The 21,797-nt window shown below is 41.0% G+C and overlaps 1 protein-coding gene across 2 annotated transcripts in view; it reads right to left on the bottom strand.

The window, feature by feature from the left end:
* Positions 1-3,664: 3,664 nt before the first annotated feature.
* Positions 3,665-21,797, bottom strand: part of STX16 (syntaxin 16) — a 91,137-nt gene continuing 73,004 nt past the window's right edge. For both annotated transcript variants that reach the window (XM_086932632.1, XM_086932633.1), the window contains exons 5-8: positions 20,558-20,649; positions 20,315-20,458; positions 19,250-19,330; positions 3,665-8,770 (exon numbers count right to left, since the gene is read on the bottom strand). In XM_086932632.1, coding sequence (XP_086788758.1) covers positions 8,669-8,770; positions 19,250-19,330; positions 20,315-20,458; positions 20,558-20,649 — 419 coding nt within the window. In that variant the 3' untranslated portion in view covers positions 3,665-8,668. The remainder of the gene's footprint in view (positions 8,771-19,249; positions 19,331-20,314; positions 20,459-20,557; positions 20,650-21,797) is intronic.

Below are 21,797 nucleotides of genomic sequence, written 5' to 3'. Positions count from 1 at the left end.
GTGACTGTGGGTTAAGTTTGGGGTGGACTTTTGTAAATGTACAGGAATTTATATAGCGCAAATCACCGAGCGGTTTCTAAGCGCTTGCTTAGGGAACCCGTCCTGGTATTCCCCTGTGAGATAACCCCGGCAGGGTATCCGCAAGGTGAAAGCCAGGCATCCCGCCGCGAGGGGCCGTTGTGGAGATTAAGCAAGCTATTGCCCAGAGTCGCAGAGTGTGAACCCGTGAATCGAGTAGGCACCGGAGCGAGAATTGTCGAGTACATGGACATTTTTTAGGACTCAAGACCCTGCCGAGCCGGGAATTGAACCCTGGTCCTGGGCTGACCTCTGCTTCCAGGTCTGCCTCCTCTAATCAGTGAGCCACACTTCTCTACTTTTGTCATGGCAGTGGGAAAAATGTACCTGTGAGTGCAGAAGGCAAGTAGAGATTGTGGACCATGGTTCATGAATGAGAATGAGGCCAGAGATGTGAAGTGGTCTTTGTGTGGTGCAGGCAATGGGATCACTATCATGTGAAGGGGTCATACTTGGCAGAAGAGCTAAACAGTCACGTCACCAGCATTTGCGGATGGCTTGAAGAAGAAGATGGTGTAGTCCAGGTCCAAGTGCACCATGATCAAGTGTTCTTCACTCTAACCACCACTTCACTAGGAATCCCTTCTCCACTGTGCTTCCTCCTTCACGGAGGCACAGCACTTTCCCTAATTCAACAGTCCCAGAACACACTGGCTTAGTATGTGACGTTTGAAGTCTGCAGCATACAGTCATTGGAGTTGATGGTAATCATTGCATAGCAACGAGGCATGTGGCGGTCGCCTGGAAACGCCATTTTTAAACCTGAACATAGAAGAAAGATACTGAACAACTGGCATGTGGGCAGGCTGCTGTGACAGTCATGGATGCATAGTGGGCATTATACACCATCCTAGTATTTGCAGCAGTCCAATGAGGATGCAAGCCCCATCTTAGCTCTGCCTGTCATCAACACGAGAACCTAGACCTTTTGCAGCAGCACAGAAGAGATGTAAACAAGTAAAACTCCTTACTCCATGAATGACAGCTCCACACCAAATGGCTGTAATGTCAGCTGAACCGAAATGTGACTAACACCTGCAATACGAATTGGCTGCAGGGTGCTAGTTTAACTATTCCAGTGATCTAACAACTAAAGCTGTACTTATATGTTTCCGTTGATACCGGGAAATTACCGCCTTATCTCACTTCTGCCAAGTCTGGCTAAGGTCTGCTAGAAGGTTGTTACAAATCAACTGAACAATTTTGTCGAGGTCTCGGTCTGTTACATCGGCTCAATCTGGATTCCAGGCCTCGTTTAGTATGGAATCAGCTCTGTTAGAGGTGTCGGAGGCTATTCGTGAATGTTTGTATGTCTGCGGGAGAGCCGCAATGGTCATGCTAGACCTCTCAGCAGCATTAAACACTGTGCGCCACTCCGTGCTCCTGGATCGCCTCTCGGAGATTGGTATATCCAGGTCTGTCTGGAGCTGGATCAGGTGCTTCCTGGAAGGCCGCTCGCAGCAGATCTGGCTTCCACCGTGTGCCTCTGTGCCCCGGCGGGTGGCCACTGGTGTCCCGCAGGGGTCATCCCTTAGGCCCCTTATCTTTAATATCTATGTCACTCCTTCGATTTACTTAGCGGAGTCATTATGGGCTAAGGTGATGGCCTACGCCGATGACATCCAGCTACTGTTCCTTTGGGGAAGGGACGATGATTCAGTTCTTTCGGCTCAACATGGTCTGTCCTCTGTTTTTCGCTGGCTCGCTCAGGCGCAGCTAAAGTGTAATGAAGAGAAGTTAGAGGTCCTCTTGTATGGCGTTTTTTTCTGCTATTTCAGAGAAGTTATGGCCCCCCGGCTTCCCCTTGCCTAGTGCAATGGGTAATGCTGCTAAAAATCTGGGGGTTTGGCTCAATGAGAACCTGTCTTTTTCAACCCAGGTCAAGAAGCTGGTTGGGACCTGCTTTGGCACTCTGAAAGCCCTGAGGAAGTTTCTTCCTCTCCTTCCAAGACCTGCTAAAGAAACAGTTGTTTGCAACTTGATCTTGTCCCGCCTGGATTATGCCAATGCACTTTATGTGGCCATTTCCAGCTACCTCTTGAATAAATTGCAGGTTTTTCAAAATTCGGCTGCCAGACTCCTGCTGGGGTTATCTAGCAGGTGTAGTGTGCGCGTTCATTTGCGCTCTTTGCACTGGCTCCCCGTGGAGTCCTGAATAAAATGTAAAACTTTGGCTGTTGTCCATAGTGCTCTTCATGGTTCGGGTCCTACCTACCTACTGAAGAGATTCGCTTTCTACAATCCAGTGAGACAGTTGCAGTCTTCTTCCCAACTTCTGGTGCAGACCCCTAGGTTCAAAAGCCAAAGGATTGGTGGGAGTTCCTTTGTGCGGAAAGCTGCTTTGGCATGGAATGCATTACCCTTGGCGCTGCGCAGCATACAAGATCTTGCAATCTTTATTAAAAAAACGTTTAAAACTCTTCTCTTTTAGTTGTTGCCCTGGTTTATGTCTCCTTTCCCAAGTATGCGCCGGGACACTCTATTGAGTATCTGCGCGCGATATAAATATATATAACATACTGCTAGAGCAGATACAGAAACCACCAGATAGCATTGTGTGAAAAAAAAAAACATCTCAGCATCTGACAAACGTTAACCAACCGTCTCAAGTTCTTGTAGTTCTTTTAAAATTTTACCTTTCTGGTTTAAATGCAACCCTTAACACAGATAAGAATAATCTAGACGGGAAACCACTAAAAACGGTCTATGAAACGTCGAGTGTCAGTATGACCATAAGTATTTGTTATCTACCATTTACTTTAATCAAAAGTTTGTGTCAAAATCTGTGGAACCAGTCTGTGTACAGTCTTGGAGGTTGGTATTCGTATTAATTGGTCTTTTCTATACTTCTATCAGATTTTTCATCTGGCCTCAACTTTTGTTGATAAGAATTGCTCAAGTTAGTGGCGCTGAGGTTCATTGTTCCCTAAGGCCAACGAGCTGGCTTGTTTAGGATGCTTTTTGTACTTGATTTTTAAGAGCAGTAGCCTGTGTGTCTGATGCTCAGTCCATGGGTCAAGTACAAGCTTAAGGGCATTTCACAGGCAAAACCATCAGTGGAGGCGCCTTTTTCAATCGTTTTTTCACATATGTTGAAAATACTATAGTAGTCTTCAGTAACTAAATCTGGTGGAAGCAGAAATTCCTTTTGTTTCTAGATGCCATTTTGTATTTGTGCAATGCTATTGTTAATCATACTTTGAAGATGCATAATCAATTGAATCCAGGGTAAATCTAGCAAGAACATCCACTGACATGAAATAGAATGACACAACAAAGTCATGATAACCCTTAACAATTGTGTGTATATGAGAGTAGTTTTTTCCCATAAATGCATTGCACTCTTTTGCATCTTTGCACTAAGAGTAGAATCTCTACATTCCAGAAAACCTGTGAAATTAGATGTAGACACCTGAGCCACGTAGTAGTTAGATGTGCAATATTTTGGTACCACCACCTCATAACTCAGAAAAGGCAAATCTAATGTTCATGACAATGAGTACACGTAGCCGAACGGACAGTGTCAAGAGGGTCAGATTGCTCTTGCTGCTCACAATAAACTGTGTGTAAAAATGAAACAAGACACTTCAGTACGCCCAGTTTTAATAGTTTACTCAATCATTCAAGACATAATCGCCACAGAGAGTAAAACAGAAGCAAATATACAGTTGTAGAAAAAAGTTGGTCCCTTTTGTAAATTTACAGAAATTCAGGTATGTTCAGATTAAAACTAAGACAGATGGTTTGACATAATGGTGATTTTACACAATGTGCATTTCTGGAACTATGGTACGTAATAACGGTCACTAAATCAACATTAATACATGCATGAAATATGTTGGATCCTCTTATCCCTGGCCCCTAAAGCAATCCGGTGATTTTTATAATTTTAAAAATATACTTTCCTCAATGTACAGGTTTTTGTTCACTGTGGTATGTAAATTTAACATTGGTTTTTATACAATTTTTACACAGAAATTATTCTTTGAAACTCTGATCTAGTTTGAAAATTTAAAACAATTGTGACAATAAAACTATTAAGGCTACAGGCACACCTTCAGAGGACAATCTACTAATTTGTATAACATTTGGCCCTCTTATATTTTCATTATTGATGAGAGATCATTGCATGAGTTTACATTTGCAAAGTTACATTCATATGCCCACTCCTCAAAACATGCACATTCTCAGGAACAATAAACACATACACATCTACTGTATGTCTCAGAGAGCAAGAATGGTTGGCAGATTTGAACTTCTGTATGTTTGACAGTGTCCTGAGGTTACAGCTCTACTTCAAATGAGTTGTGCATTACTTTCACAATAGTACCAGAAAAATGCATTTTAGTTTGAATCTGCTATCGGTTCCAGAAACTGTAAGGAAGCCCTAAGCAACACAATGGTTTTAAGGAGGGACTGCTGCCAAAGTTCACTGGCTTAAACAGAAATTGAAGAATTTCCAACCAGGACAGTCGTCCTAATATCGAACAAAAGACGTGTGTAATGAAAGGAAGCTTTCAAACAATTATGCTCACCAAAAGAATTATGTTGTGGAAGATGATCTGACAAGAATCGCAGGTACTGTTAAGTGACTGTAAGTGTTTGTCTTTTGCCCTTCAATATTGATGAAATGCATTACAAGTTGATCACACATTTTAACCAGCCATAAGCTGTGAAACGTTTTAGTAGGACTTCTTTCATGGCAACCAAAAACAAAATTGCATCCAAAGTCTTCCTAACCACAGCTCCATTATTGATATAAAGAACCCTGCAAGAAAAAAAACCAACAAGAAACTCATCTATTCTACCACAACCACAATGTAGCTGAGGAGCAAAAGCTATTTGTTCAAGGATATTTCTATTTCCCGAACTGTGTAGTAGGTCCAATAAGAGGAAGTATGAGATCCGCAACAAACAGAAATTATAAGAAGAAAAGGTCCACCAAAACAATTAAACACCAAGGAGACAATGAAGATAACTCATACCCTGAATATTTGATAAAGAAACAAAAGGGACCAAATATTCATACTCTTATAAAATGTACATATGTTACAGTTTTGTTGTGCTCACAAAAAGGGTCTGCTAAACCAACATCCTTTGATGATAAGCATCTGCTTTAAAATAGTATTATTCGCTTTAATTACATCCTGATAAATTACAATATACACAAATTGCCAAAAGCATAAATACATTTTCAAACAAATCTCGGGCCTGACAATGGATGACCAGTCACACTGTTTTACTTCTGAAAGGTACCCCATGCATTTTCCTGAAACACAGGACTAGGTTTCTTTGTGTTATAAACTGTACAAAATCATGGAGTCAACATGTAAGTAGTGCAGGCAGACCGTTTTTTTTTGGTTACTGAATTAGATTTCTTCATAAAATCGGGTCATCATTTGCTTGCTGGAGCTCATTTCATGATATAAAAACACAATTAGGAATGGTAAGTTTTGTAAAAAGTAGGGACGATGTGCAACAGTGATTAAAACTATATCAATAAAACACACTTCACAGTGCCATATAACAAGAACGAAACATTGGTCACACAGATATCAAAACAAGTATATTGTTCATTGTCCAGTTGGATATCAAAACCACTAGGGTTCACTGTGTTGTATGGCAGCACAACATTTTAAAGAAATAGTATTAGGCAGAGGTTTCAAATGCCCATTGATATGCATATTCGTCCATAAAATGTCACTGAATATATTAACGATTTCCACACTGTATAAGGATTTTGAACGGTTAACATTAAAAACAAAAATAGAATTTTTTGTGAAAATATCAAGTCTGTTTTACTATACATTTTCAGATGGATCTAGTGAGATTTCTGAAAATTATAAATGTGCAGTCATAACTAAGATGTTTCTTCCCAGGTTTGTTCATTAATATGTGGCAATTTATATGCACTCTCTGAACCTTTGTCGAAGCGCACATACCTCTGCAAAAGAGCAATGCCAGAATTAGAAGTGGTTAATAAAAAAAAAAAGGAAGAGCCCAATGATGAAACATTGTGTTAACTTACTGTTACAATAAAACTGTGTAGGTAGAACATGCCACAGAAATGTTGTGTTTTAAAGTTTAAGTATCTAGTATTATCCTTCTGTTTTGTTAAAATCCACCAAATAATATTGACAGCTAATATGTATAGTATGCAAAGCCTTCCTTTAATAAGCATAGTTTGTTGACCTGTAAAACTGTAAGCCACTATCCTCTTTCAACTAAACATACATTGCTAGCTTCACAGAGGTTAATGTTAACTTGATTTACTGGACCAAGGTGTGTGTTCAAACATGAGATGTTGCATGCATTACAGGAAGAGAAAGACATGAGCTAGGCTCCCCGGTACAATATACAGAAATCTTCATTTATGTATATCATTTAAGCAGAAAAACACAATCAGGAACTTGGTGACCATAAAATATGTTAGTGAATTACGTGGACCGAGGTGGAAGGTAGATTTTTCAGGTGGATGAACCGGCGGGAGTCCAAGCAAAATCGAATTTAGTTTCTAGGTCAGTCCAAATAAGTCATTGAAGTTTAGTAAAGTTTCTACACAGACGGTGTCTGAGTACCACTGGACATTTGTGATAAAGTAATAGGACTTTATTCAGCAGTGTGCCATATATTTAGATCAATATATGCACAGGCCACTATGATTCATACCATCTGTACTATGTATGAACAAATGGCACAATGCATAGAACATGTCGATTTCCTGTTCAGGATACACTTCAACTTTAAAAGCATGAAAATGTTGCAGTGGTCAGGAATCAAAACTGGCTCCTCTCCAAAGGCATTTTTTTTGTTGTGAGGGATTTAGGTAAAATAAAGACTGTCAGTTTATATTTTTGCAAAATATATTTTTGCAACTTATGATTTCATTTGGAACCGGTCTGTTAATCAGGTGACAATGATAGTAAACTCAACAAATTGACCCTGTATCATATTCCATTACTCACGGAGTGAACCTGGACATATTTCATAAGATCTACAAGTCACCTATGCAGCCAGCTGATTGGACATGTGCTTATAAATCAGCTAAATCATGTCAGTAGTGAGTGGTTTACTATACACCACCTACATGTGCACTTTTTAATTTAACTCATTTTGGTTTTTTTTAGTCTGCAGAGAATCATCTTTCATACCCTTTTCTGCAACAAAGCTGTACTATACATATTAGTGCCTAATTTGTGATTTTCCAGTGTGGCCACTAATCCACATAATCTAGTGGAAGCAGCGTCTCACTGTGTGGGCAGCTGCCAGGCAGCCCAATGTAAACTTGTCAATGCAGCTCCCTCTATAGACGCTTTAACGAAAAATAATACACAAATGCTGACCCTCCACGCTATGCCATGCCAGCAAATTTGCCCTCACTTGGGTCATTCTTGAAGAAATACTTCAAACGCAGGATGTCCCCTACCGGTGGAGAGCATTCTCCAAGAGTATGACAAGACTTTCTCTGCTTAGTATCACTATGGTTTACATGGTGAGCCCAGACAAAAAATGGCTCTAATGGGATAGTCTTAATTGTAGATCTGGTTGCAGAGCTGCCATCGTGAAGTCCATGTTTCCTTACAATAAATATGAAGAGGACCACACAGAAGACAGTAAACTAGATATCTGCATTTTTTGAAGACACACCCTGTTGCCCCCCAAGTGGACACAAAATCTTCCACTTCTAGTTATACACTCTGCGTTGTCTTACAGTTAAACTCTTATAAAGACATTTTTCTGCCAGGTTTTTGTGTCGTTCTAGCTCTGAAGACAGAATTTGAGGTAACGGCCATCGAGTACACATTTCACCCATTTTAAGGGTACTTGTTTGAGGTGAAACATACATGTACAGTTAAGCATCACTGAGGAGGTTAACCAAAAAAACCTGAAGTGACAGCCCAGGAGTAAAGCAACTGATGAACTAAACAATACCAGTTATTCAATGGAGACCATATTGAGACAAAATGTAGTGCTCTTGCTTACAGTTTTACTGTCGTCATCACAAATGAGGACATGATCAGTTCTATGTTTTATGCAAATAAAGTACCATTACAAAGCTTTGGGCATTGCTACTCTACTCTCATTGTGTAGCTGTGAAAGAACAATTTTCATTCATGATTACTTTTCTTAAATCAAAGCAACATCTTACATCAGTGGTATAATTCTGGGTCTCCTATAGACTGAATCAAACGTAGGACAACAAGCAAGGCCATTATGGTTCAGTAGTGGGTTTGGTTTTCTAGGAGTGAGCAGCTGTTGATCAAAACGTTGATGCATATTTTTCAATGAAGATTCCAAAATCTCAACTGGATAGCAAACACAAATATGCATTGTACAAAAAACATACTTAAGTAGTTGAATATTTTTCTCAGAGTAGGTTTTGGTTTGGGTTTCCAGAGACATTTAAAAAGGACACTTATAAAACATAAATATGATTGGGAAAGCTAAGACAGTCAGTGTAATCACTGCGCAGATGTGCACCATCATGACAAATGCAGCTTTCAGGATATCAGCACAGCCCATTCACAGTCCAAAGGGGGGAAATATTAAATCCACATACAAACAAAAACAAACAGGACAGTGGACTCCATTATGACTTTACGCCAACGAGGACAACAAGGAGGATAATAATCAATACAACCAAAATCAAAATGACAAGCATCTTGCGGTTCTTCTTTTGATACTGCTCAGCCTACAAAGAAAGAAAAACTTGTTAAGGTAGATGGAATCATAAGTACAATGCTGTTAGTACAGAACATACAATTTTTAGTTTGCAGAAAGTGATAAGATTATTTTTTAGGACTGAAGTCTAAATAATAGCAAGTCATTTTCCTGGTAGCATAATTCTACTCCTTAACTGTGGAGCTTATTGGCAGAATGCGAATTTTATGAGTTCCTTCTTTTTCTTTTTGTGGAAGTATCAAATGCAGCACTTTCTCTGCTTCAGTATACCGATGTCCTCACTTAAGTCATTAAGATGCAATTGGATAATCCCAGGTTGTTCTTGCTGTAATTAAAAAGCTTGCAGCTCTGTATTTGACAGCAGACAAAGCATTCCGTTATGATTATTAGCCTGCCATTAAGATGTTTTTAATGGTAGATTACAAAGTGAAAAACACTAATCAGGACGGTAATGATATGTTGGCACAACCCGAGTTATTTTACTTGTGAGGAAATGTTGCAAGGTATTGAATCTATATTTGGATATGTTTGCCATATTTTATATTCGAGTGTATGACAACTGATTTGGTGGTCTTAATCTTTTTAATTACAGTGCTGATGTTCTTTATATGATATTTTCTGGCTTCAGGGTTGTACTAAGGTAGTTATGATTTTAACTCATGGAAATAATAAACTATTAAGGTAAAAAAAGTAGAAATCTAGGGAATTTCAGGCCCAGACAACAGATAGGTGGATCCTAGAAGCTATTGACTTGCACTTATGCTCTCATCTCTATCAAAACAATTCCATACCGTTCAACCAGCATCAGCTACTAAGAAATAGGTACCAATAAAACGGGTGCTTAGAATGGATACCTTTGCACATATGCCATCCAGTATTTAACCCCTTCGCCGCTGGGCTAATTCCCCCGCGGCGCTGGGGGTAGGCGCGCGCAGCGCGCTTGTGACTAGCTCGGCACGCTGCACGGTGACCACGCCCATTTTCCGGAACGCTCAGCACAGCGGGGGAATTAGCCCCACGGCGAATGGGCGCAACCGTACCTCATGACGAGCTGAGCTCGTCAAGAGCACGGGAGGGGTTAAAGTGATGTCAAACCTCACAACATCACTGCTGGAAAACATGTCAATCCATCTTGGAGGGATGGACTAGTATTACAGTCATTAAAACATAAAATTGTGACCTGCCTTCATAGTAATCTATATCTTGATCGGCAGGAACAAGTCAATTTCAAACTCGCCTATTGACTAAATTAATCAAGGGGATATTCGAGGAGCAACTGCAGAAACTAGTAACAAAGGCACCACTTCTACATGATGCACAAGAAGGCATACATTCCCGGTATGGAATGGAAACTGCCCTGCTTGATAGCAGAACAAAAATTGCTGTGTAGTGTGGTACATGGGCAGCTGGCAGTCATAATTCTTCTAGACATGTGAGCTGCCTTTCATAAAGACAACCATCAGATCTTCATTCAAGGAATGAAGCACAAGCTTGGTTGAGAGAAAAAACGAATGCCTGGATAGCGCCAGGAAGCTTCGGCAACAGTGCGCTTTACAGATGACACTTAAGATAAGATAAGATAAAGTCTTTCCTGTCTAAAATATAGGCATTACTCGTCTAAATACAGAAAGCTGAATTATGGGTGTCCCAAAGGGTTTGCCTTCTTCTCTGATATCTTCAACACTTGCATGCTACTGCTGGCAGGGGTAGTCAAAGCGTACAACCTGTTATTCTAGATGTATATAGATAATACCCTCTGCGTTTTGAACCTTTAGAGAGGAATAGGAAGGAGGACATATCCACAGTTGCCAAGTGATGTGCATGAACAAGTTTCTTCAACGGCTATGAAATGAAGGTGTTACAACTCAATCAATCATACCATTTGTATAGCGCACTACTCACCCGGAAGGGTCTCAAGGCGCTTGGGGGAAGGGGTCTGCTATTGCTCGAACAGCCAGGTCATGAGTTGTCTCCTGAAGGCGAGATGGTCCTGGGTCAGCCGAAGGTGGATGGGGAGGGAGTTCCATGTCTTGGCCGCCAGGTAGGAGAAGGATCTGCCTCCGGCGTTGGCTCTTCGGATGCGTGGTACGACGGCGAGGGCGAGGCTAGTAGAACGTAGCTGCCGGGTGGGCGTGTAGAAGGTCAGGCGGTCGTTGAGGTACTTGGGGCCCAGGTCGTGGAGAGACTTGTGTGCGTGGGTGAGGAGCCTGAACGTGATCCTCTTGCTGACGGGGAGCCAGTGCAGGTCCCTCAGGTGGCCGGAGATGTGGCTGCGTCGGGGGATGTCCAGGATGAGTCGGGCGGAGGCATTCTGGATGCGTTGGAGTCTTTTCTGTAGCTTGGCTGTGGTTCCGGCGTAGAGGGTGTTTCCGTAGTCCAGTCGGCTGGTGACGAGTGCCTAGGTGACCGTCTTCCTGGTTTCGGTCGGGATCCAGCGGAATGCTCTGTAATTTCACCCAATTACTTTAATTTGCATTCAGTTAACAATACTATTCTTTTGCAGGGGAGCATGCATTAGAATAGAGGGGTTGCTGGGCCCCAGTCTAGTTTTAATTGTCCTCACCGTTGCAGTCTCACGCTGATCCACCACAACCCTCTGGACGACAGGCTTCATATTTATTTTGTATTTATTTATTAGAGTTTTATATAGAGTAAACAGGACCCTAGAGGAAATCAGAGCGCTTTACAAATGATCAAGTTAAGAGAAACGGGTAAGCCCGACAATAATAAACAGTAATAACTACATTACAGGAAGTACCAGAACCCAGGCGGAGTGAAGAACTTCAAAGAGTCCAACATAACGCTTTATAAATGATCAGGGTAAGAGAAATAGGTAAGGCAGGCAATAATAAACAATACAATCAATCACAATAACAGTGCAGGAAGTAGCAGTACCCAGACAGGGTGAAGAACTCCCTCTAGCCAACAAAGAGATAAAGAGAACAGGCCAAAGTGTCAGGAGATAGATTACCAGTGCGGTAGTGTGCATTATCGGTGCCAGATTCTCGGAAAATGCAGAGAAGGCTCGATTGTAGGTTTTCGTCTTCTTGAATTTCTATGGTTTCAACAGTAACTATGTGGTGCTTCTCGAGGATCTAGAGCCACCTGACAACTCCAGTTTTTGTGCAATGTACCTCGGGTTGTTGGAGTGTACGGCTTTGTGTGTCATGCAGGCAATTTTTAAATGAACTCTTGCCTTGTAAGGGAAGCCAGTTTAGTGATTTTAAATCGGATGTGATGTGGTTATTGCATAGAGATCCAGTAAAGAGCCTTGCAGCTGAGTTAAGGAAGGCCCTTAGGGGGCCAACTTTCATCTATGTAGTCCACAAATGGTTCTATTTCCATAGTGCAGCCTGGAAATAACTAGGGCTTGAACAACTGACTAAGTCATCGAGGAGGAGGGAGGATTTGATTTTTTCTTAATGTGCTCAATTGGAAGTTAGCTCCTCTAGTGGCTGAGCTGATATGATCCTACATGTTCAAGTGCTTATTAATCATTATTCCCAGTGATTTTGTGGAATCGCTGTCATGTGGAATGCAATTGAGGGCTGTTAAATCTTTCAACCATTCTGCAATGTGAGGTGATTGTTGGGTGTCAACGGCGTAGATGTGATAATTAATGTTTGATGATTTGTGAATTTCAATTAACGCCTCCATGAACAGGTTAAAGAGTGTGAGAGCGAGGAACCCTGCAGTACCCTTAATGAGAAAAGTGTGAAGTTGGACAGGGAATGCTTACTCTATATTCTTTGGGATCTATTGTGGAGGAAGGAGGCGAACGAGTATAGGACAGGACCAGAAAGCCCCACCCTGCACTCCAATAAGTCATCCCAGTGGAGGGTGGAGTCACCAAAGAAGATCTTGGCGCAGTGTAAACCGGTGGTGGTCGTGATGATTTACATAATATGTTCAATGAACAGGAGGTTATCTCCTGGAGAGTGGTAAAACGCATGCAATTTGCACCTAGGTCTGTCACTGCATGTCAGCAGTTTCTGATTGAAGGTAGATACCTAGTTCATTATTTCCTTGTAGGCACTAGAAAAACGTTTTTCAGGATGTGCCTGGCTCTATATGCAAAGGCTGTGTGCCTAATTTTATATCGGTTTATGCTTTGTAATTTCACCCGATTATGTTAATTTGTATTCATTTACCAGTATTATTCTTTTGCAGGAGTGCTTGCATTAGGATAGAGGGGTTGCTGGACCCAGTTCAGTTTTAATTGTTCACAGTTTCAGTCTTGCAGGGAACCACCACACCTCCTGCCATATCAACCCCCGGGTGATGGGCTTCATAGAGAGTTTCAATGTGTGTGCGCACGGCAAGCCCATCTGCACCCGAGCCTCTGCCCATTTCCAGTCAGTCGTCGTCCCTTTTAAGATACCCTAAGAAATCCTAGCACTTAACACCTCAGGTAAGAATTCCTGTTGCCCTATTTTTAAACCTCACTACATACTGGACACACACAAAAGATAAGCCAAAGCAGTGTAGGCCCTACTGTTCCAAAAGTGAATCATAATAAATATCATCAGTGATCCCACGCTCAACTTTTCATGGCCCCACTGCTTAGAAGCAACAACTATTCAATTTACATTTCATTTCGTCTTTATTTCGACAAGGTACAGAAACCATACAATTCATTCAATAAAACCATTTGTAAGATCAAAGGCCAATCACCCGAAGACACCTCAGGTCACCTCCCCCCATGTATCACCTCAGCAGTTGCACAGTTAGATTTCATCTCAATTTACCAGATACTTTCTTCTGGTATTCCACATGGCAGCCAGGAATTTCGTGACTGCAAAAACAATTATTGGTGATAAGTCTGTTTTTAATATTCGGTAAGAGTGAAAACACTCCCTAATGCCCATGTTTTTGCAGATGGGGATGATCCACTTCTTCCTAGAAGCCTTGTAGGAGGGACAGAAAAAGATCGTGTGTAACTCTGTCTCTAATTCAGCCCCACACGCAGGGCAGTTCCTGGGGGCGTTAGGGTGCCAACGTAAGGTCAGAGCTCTTATTGGTAGGGAGTCATATCTCCACTGGAAGTATAGCTTCCTATGACCATTAGGGCTGATGATGTCAAAAGCAGTCTCCAGTTTATAACGATCTTTTAGAACCAGGAATGATCTCGTTATTGTTCCAGTTTGGGCATTTGATAGACAGGCCAACAATTTTTGATCGTAATACAGACTAACTAGCTCCCTTCGAGATATGCCCCTACACGCTTCTTCAGGATTAGACCATAATGGGGAGCAACCTAACCTGTCAAATTCCTGCCTGATATATTTCAGCCAGGAAAGATTCCAATTTACACTGCAACAATTAGAAAAGGAGAGTCCACAATATTGTTTTGTTTCCAGCCCAAATTCAGGCAAAAAAATATAACAATGATGAACAAGAAGTGAGAATCAATTGTCAGGAGACTTAAGAATGTGTCCAGTATCCAACTTTTATTGATTTATTGATACATTAAATTTTCCAGTCAGCCCAGCCAACGCGTTTCATCCTCTATGGACTTCATCAGGGTTGAGCTTTCCAAACTTGTGTGACTTAAGTAGCAAGACGAATGGCCTCCTGTTTCAGTGCATCTCAGACACCATGAAGTGCCAAGAGTGCAGTCTCACACTGACCTATTATCAAATTGACGGCAACAGTTCCAATAAGCTATGTGAAATTAGCAACCCTGTTAGACCGTGCATCGGCTCCTGTACCTTATTAAATGCTAGATCACTGGTTAAAATCAAGGACGAATTTGCTGACTTTTTAGATCACCAGAAATTAGATAGTGCATTTATAACTGAAACCTTGGATGATTCCGCTTCAGGTCCCGCAATCCTTTTTGGGTACTCTGTTTTTAGAATGAACAGAGTTTTAAAAAGGGGTGGAGAGCTGGTGATAATCTACTATGATCCGCTCACTGCCTCCTTCTCTACTGTATCCATCAATCTGGAGTGCGAAGCACTCTTGTTTCGGGTAGAGCTCTCTAAAACTCATACTATCAACTGCCAGCTACTACACCACCTCTCTGGCTCCAGATCCACCTTCACTCAAGCCATCATATCTACACTTGAATCTAGTATAAACTCTGCAGGCTTCATGATTCTTTGAGACTTTAACTTAGGGACTCACACAGAGAGGCTTCGAAATCCTAATTGATAATATGGTAGGTTTGGGCCTATCTCAACTAGAAGACGTCCCAACACACCAGGCAGGCCACACACTCATTGGCATTTTTACCAATGATCCCCTTCTTAAACTTACCACCGCCCACTGACTTGGTCGTTACCATACAACAGTTATGTTTGAACTTGCAATACTGGCTAACTCATTTGTAAACCACACCTCCAACCCTGCCTCTAAGAGTAGAGCCTGGCACAAAATGGATTCTTCCCAATTTAACCTAGCTCTCTCCAGCTTAAAGCCCAATGTTCCCAAAGATCTAGATTCAGCCATGCTAGATTGTTGTACATAGCTAGGGTCCGTAATCAATCAGCTTGTTTATGAAAAAACATATACTAATTGGTTAAATATCCCATCCGAACTTCGGATTTCTGGCAAACTGATAGTTCAGAAACAAATCTGCCGTAGACAGGAGCGTAAAAATGGAGAAAGAACTATGATATCTCGGCAAATGACATCTACAAACAAATCAGCAGTGACTATAAAACCTTCATTTTAAGGGAAGCTATTGTGTATTTCACCCACAAGATCGAAATATCTAAAAACTCATACAGGGAATTATTTTCTGCAGTTCAGAAACTTGTCAACCTTCCTGATAAAATTAACTCAGATGGTGACCTAGCCGTTTTCAGGATTCATTCAATTTAAAATCGAGGATGCCTATAACATTTTGCTGCCAATAATAATTCAGCCAGAGAGGCTACAGATCCTAATACTCCTCATAACTTTTCAGGTACTTTGTGTTCCTTCCCCCCTGCTCACTGTCAAGCTGGTATCATGTCTTGCCCATTAAATTGGGCTCCCTATTTGACCCTGTTGTATAGCATTTTAGGACCCTAGTGTAATTTTCCAGATTCATGTCCGTATATAGGTATAAATCACCAAATCCTTATATAGGCATAGAAATCATAACCATATTTAGACATAGTTCATACAGTCCAAATAGGGCATGGCTACTTCCACTAGTTCCGAAAATCCACAACGATTTCTTGGAAAACTCTGCTTCAGCAGTTAGGGACTTCCCCTTGCTTGAATATTGATTTGTCCAAGAACTCATGGGAGTTTTCAAAGAACTGAGACTCTTTGATGACGTTATGTCCAACTTTATGTCAAACTGGGCACCTTCAAGGTATAAACATGCCCACACTCGCCCTAGCAAACACACAGTGGTTTGGAGCAGTTCGACTATCTACTTGCCCGACGCATCCTGCTACAGCAAGTGCCGAAGGAAGCCGACCCTCCAGCAGACGCACTGAGAGAGACGCTGTCTTTTCTCCTGCAGAGAAATCCAGCTCCAGTGTTTCCAAGCTCCTCTTGCGAGGTGTTGGGAAATCGAGTCCTGAGACAGAGAGATACCAGACCTCCCTTCATTCATTCTAAACCAAGGTATGGAGCTGATTAGACCCTAAGAGAATTCTTGGATAGATTCTTGGCAAAAGAATACTAAACTTATGCTACACCACACTTACTTCCTCCCGCGAACTAGACTTAGGTTAGGTACATCGGGGTAGGCATATTTTAGAAGCACCAGTGGAGTACTTTTAGTCTTTATTTATTCATGTATGTATTCTATGGCTTAGAAACCATACCATGCTTTTACAATATTATTTTATAATACTCTTCTTGCTGTACGCATTATACTTTACAGCCAGTATTACGATTGTAGCAGTTCATTTCTTCTGCATGAGAAAGAAGACTGTTCAATAAATACTTTTATGGAAAACGCCAGTCTCTCTATTTCTCCGCACCTCTGGTGAAACGAAGCATGCACGAATGACTGAGTAAAATATCTATCTATTGTTTCCACGACTCTGAAGATCAGTTTTATCTTGGGGAAACAACGTTATCTTGTTTATACGGTTGTCAGAAACTAATCCCTTCTTGTGAATTCGAGAAAGTTTCTAGTGACCTCTGATCTAGCTGGCACTCACAATTAGGTCTAATATATTCGATAGAGACCTAGTAGACATAAGTTCTACGTCAAATCTATAGGATATACTATTCCAATGCGCAGAGCCTATTGGGAATATAGGAACTACACTACAACCCTTGCCCCCCAAAAATAATACAGTTAGCCCCCGAGATAATATGCTCCTATCTTGTTAACAACTTTAATGAAAGGTTTCATCCTTGCTATTTTGAATGGAAAAAGTTAATTCATTCTTCCATTAATAAAAAAAGCCAAATCTCAATCTGCAGGAACCAACTAGCTATCGACCAATTTCACGCCCTCCATTTCCAGCTACTATAGTAGAAAAGGCAAGTAATTTGGATTTGGCTTCTTTCATGAATTTTAATAATTTACTTGATTAGACACAATTTGGACACAATTTGGTTTTAGGAGTGAGCACAGCTCCAAATCTCCCCTGCTTGTTGCCTCCAAAGAACTAAGCTACCCTTGATAGAGTTGGTAGGGTTGCTCTCATCCTATTAGATCTCTCGGCATCATTCAACAAGGTCAATCATGACCTTTTGATTGACCGGCTCTACAATATTGATATAAATGGTGCAGCTCTCGCTCTCTTAAATCATTTATATCTGAGCGGGAACAATTTGTTGCTATGAATGAATTTGTCTCAGACTCCTCCTTACCTTGCAAGGTGTCTCAGGGGTCATCCCAGAGTCCTACCCTTTGTATTAATCTCCATGTCACCCCTTTGGCCAGGCTCATTAAATCCTATGGCTTTTCGGTAATATTGTACGCTGACAACACTCAAATTGATGTCTCATTGTCCAGTAATCTGGAGGATACAGCCACTAGATTTCATAACAGCATGATGCAAGTAGTTAACTGGATGAAAAACAACTGACTTAAGTTAAACCTAGGAAAAATTGAGGTCATCCTCTTCAGCAATGTGGTCTCCTTTTGGGCCCCTTGTTGGTGGCGTCAAGATCTGTGCACCTTGCAACTCCAGTTAGGAAAGCCAAGAATCTGAGGGTTCTTTTTTGGCAAGTTGTCATTTGAAGGCCAAATCAATGCCATGACATCATCCTCCTTCTACACCCTGAAGATCATCAGAATAGTGCTTCATTTTATCCCCTCTGATCTTCAAAAAACAATGGCCACTGCTCTCGTCTTATCCACAATGGATTATTGGAATGCTCTTTATTTGAACATGCAGCTGAGACTCCTCAATAAACTCCAGATTATGCAAAATGCAGCAGCCTGCCTACTGTTGGGGATTCCGAGGCACGAATTAGCTTCACAGACTTTAGTAAAAATGACATTGGCTGCCTATAACGAAGCGTATTGAATTTAAAGCCATATGTATTGCCTTTAAAGCTCTGCATGATTCTGACCCAGACAACTTAAAACACAAGTTTACCTTGTACACACCTTCCAGAATACTATACTCTTCTACGGCTAAGAATATGGTTGTACCAAAGTTCAGATCAGGCTTCTCCAACGAGTAGCCAGTGAGCTACTAGTAGCTCTCCATCTACCTGCAAGTAGCTCGCCTGTGTGCAGTCCAGCCTACTGAAGTATAAACTTTTGCTTCGTAGACTTAATACATATGTATCCCAAAATTGAAATGCATATATTTAAGAAAGAAATTTGCTAAGCTCAAATGCTTAGCTGATCGTGACCAATAGCTGGATTTACTAAATATATATGAAGCGGATATTTGAATAATAAGTTATAAGGCATTGGAGAGACATTACTTACATTATTACCTTGATGCTAGAGGCAGTGCAGCTTTGGCTGTCACAAATTATCCAGATGCTTTCCAAGTTGCTAAACCTATTTTCACATTACTGATGCCAACTGTTCCTGATGCACTAGGACAATCACTGCTGGGAATATTGGACAGTAAGGCCACTAACGTAATCTTGTCTGACATGGTCACTATTACCACACTAAAAATATTAGTAGCTCCATAGGATTTTCATTGAACTTAAGCAGCTCTTATTATAAAAAAAGGTTAGAAACCCTGGTTCAGATGATCTGCATGGGGCGGGAGAAGTTTTTTTAAACCTGAACTGCTTAACTAAAACTCCTATATCTGAAAGAAACCTCAAGTCTTTTTCGCTTTGGAAAATCCTTAAAAACATGGCTATTCTGCCAAGTAATTTGGACCCTTTCTGGTAAAACCTCCATACACTAGCAGCGCCAAGACGCCTGCAGACAATCGAGCTCTTTATAAAAATTAACAACATAACAGGTACAATATCATGCAGAGGCACCCCAGAGAAGTCTGAAAAGAATGGGTTCCCAGGATATCCTAACTATATTACTGCATTGCCATCAAGTGTGACATGTAGAATATATCCAAGAATGAATTGTATAGAACATATTCTCAGCTTTTACCTTGTGCAAGTGTTTCAAGCCATCTTCCGTTTTGACACAGGACTGTTCAACATTATAGTCAATGCGATCCAGCACTGTTCCCTGTTTAAAAAAAGAAGAGAAAAAAGCAATACATATCAAGAAAACAAGAAACAGATTACTCAGGGGTTGCCTTCAATATAGGATTGTTATATGCCCATTTACTTTATGTGATTTTGCGATACATTTTAGCCCTTCCAGCAGGAGAATGGGGTAACAGCTTGAAAAACAAAAAAGATAAACGGAAAATTCGATTGGAACACATCTCACAGGATAAAGAATACCAGCAAAAATACCTGTACAGGTATCCTGCCGCTAAGGCCAAGTCTTTACAGAGAATACAGATAGCGCAAACAAGGTGACTGTTGAGTGCAGGGTCAGTTTTCATGGCTTTCCTAAACAGCAGTCAATCCTGAATTTTATGAAGGGATTAGGAGGGAGAATTCCACAGACGGACAGCCATTACAGAGAATGATCTATATCCTGGTTGGTTGCTTAAACCTAGGAACCTCTAACAAATGAGCATCAGTGGACTGCAACTTTTGAGATGACATATAATGTGCCAATTATTGTGCAATGTATGAAATTGTGCAATATTTACAAATGCAAAAGAGAAGGCATCGAGCAAGTTGTGCCTTTGTAAGAGACCTTTCCTGTCCTTTCCGACGAGTGGTTATGAGAGATCAGTTATTAATCAAATTTTAGGGCATGGTTGAACTACTTCAATAATTGCCTCCAGGGCTAACCATACACTAAGAACAGATCAGTAACAACTTTGTCAACTAAGTGAACATTTGTCTACTTTCTGTATGGCCAACCAGAATATCAAAGTCAGAGAAGGCAACAGATCTTGCCTAGTGCTACGCATAAACCAAATAGCCATTAAAGTTAGGATATTCTTCCACTATTGGACCAGGCACCATAAACAGTAGTGATGACATGCTTACCTGAATTACTGCTGCTCTTTATTACAAATGGATTTTGCACTAATGTATCCCAAAGATGGATTTAAAAAAAAAAAAGGAAACAAAGTTGTTTTCAACCTACCTGCTCCACCACCATTCCCGCAAGATCTCTAAATATTTCATTTAGTTCAGATATTGACTGTACAATTTGTCGAACTTCTCGCTCCCGCTCTTCTACCATCAAAGTATTTTGTTGCACCAGGACCAGCTGGTCATCTGTAAAGCCCTGCCAAATCAGAGTAAACATGTGAAAATGACACAGAGGGAAGCGTGAGGAAAAATGCCACCATCAATACATTTTGAATTTACTGCTTTGGTAACTGACCCTGTCATAAAGAGTAGTGTCCTCGCCATCATCCATTAGTGGGGCAGACGTGTCAAAAAAATGCTTGGACCGTTCTTCTCGATTTTTCATGCCTAAGAAATAGAAGCTCCATTATGTCAACAACTACAGGTGATAGCGAGACTCCGGTTACGTCACTGAAAATGTAGGGCATGACGGTGAAGAAAACGAAGTGACAAAAACAGAGTAAAGTTCCACTATGAAAAGAGGCCATTCACATGCCAACTCTCTGACAGTGTCTATCTACATCATGTCCGCCCATAAAATCAAGGTGTTTCAGATGCAAGGAAAAACACACTTTACTAAGTTATGCAAGTGTGATGGTCTTGTGGAATGGAAGAGAGGTGTGAATGTCATGCAGGAATACAAATCTAATAACACAGACAATGAGGACAGGAGCGATGAAGAGGATGTGGAGATCTTGGATTGTGCAAAAAAGGTAAACAAGCCCAAGGTGGTCAATGTGTGCAAGGTGCATCATCCTCAAAGAGGTTCTGTGAAGATCAATAATAAAGAGGACGTTTAGACGTTTGCAGATTCATGCTCACCTTAAATCTTAATAGAAAAACTGATTTGGGAAAAGTTGGGAAAAAGTAATCTAGTCCCAGCTGATGTTGGATGTGAGGGCTATTGTGGTATCAAATTGCCTATGATATTGTATTTTTGTGCAATGCTAATGTACAAAGGGAGGAAAGCATATGGGAAGATCTCAATTCTGGAAAAGGGTAATACTTTATTGGATTGGAGCGAGCATCAGGATTTGGGAATAATACTGGACCCCAATCGTCCTGACCAAGTACTAAATGAAGTGGAGAGATTAAGGATTGAATACCCAAAGTTGTTTGCAGAAAAACATGGGTGTTTGAGGATATTTTAACATTGCATTAAATTGAAGAAAGGTGCTGTGCCAAAGGTGCTCAAAGTTAGAAATGTCCATTGGAGCTTCATAGCCAGTTATAAGAACAGCCAGAGTTTTCTGAGTGGCAGACCTATTGGCTTGGCAAAGAAAGTAATGGAAAACTGCGCATTGATCTGAGAGATGTAAACAAAAGAGGCTGACTGCATACCCTTCCACACATTAGTGAGATGCTGATGAATGTGAAAGGAGCCATATATTTGTTGGCCCTAGATTTATCAAGTGCTTACCACCAGGTGTATCTGCATCTAGAATCAAAACACCATACATCATTTGTCACACTAAGAGGAGCATTCCAGTTTGTGG

The sequence above is a fragment of the Lissotriton vulgaris genome, chromosome 7 (genome assembly GCF_964263255.1).
Source record: "Lissotriton vulgaris chromosome 7, aLisVul1.2, whole genome shotgun sequence".
Lineage (NCBI taxonomy): Eukaryota > Metazoa > Chordata > Amphibia > Caudata > Salamandridae > Lissotriton > Lissotriton vulgaris.
Note: the sequence above shows the minus strand (reverse complement) of the source record. Positions and strands in the feature narration are given on the sequence as shown.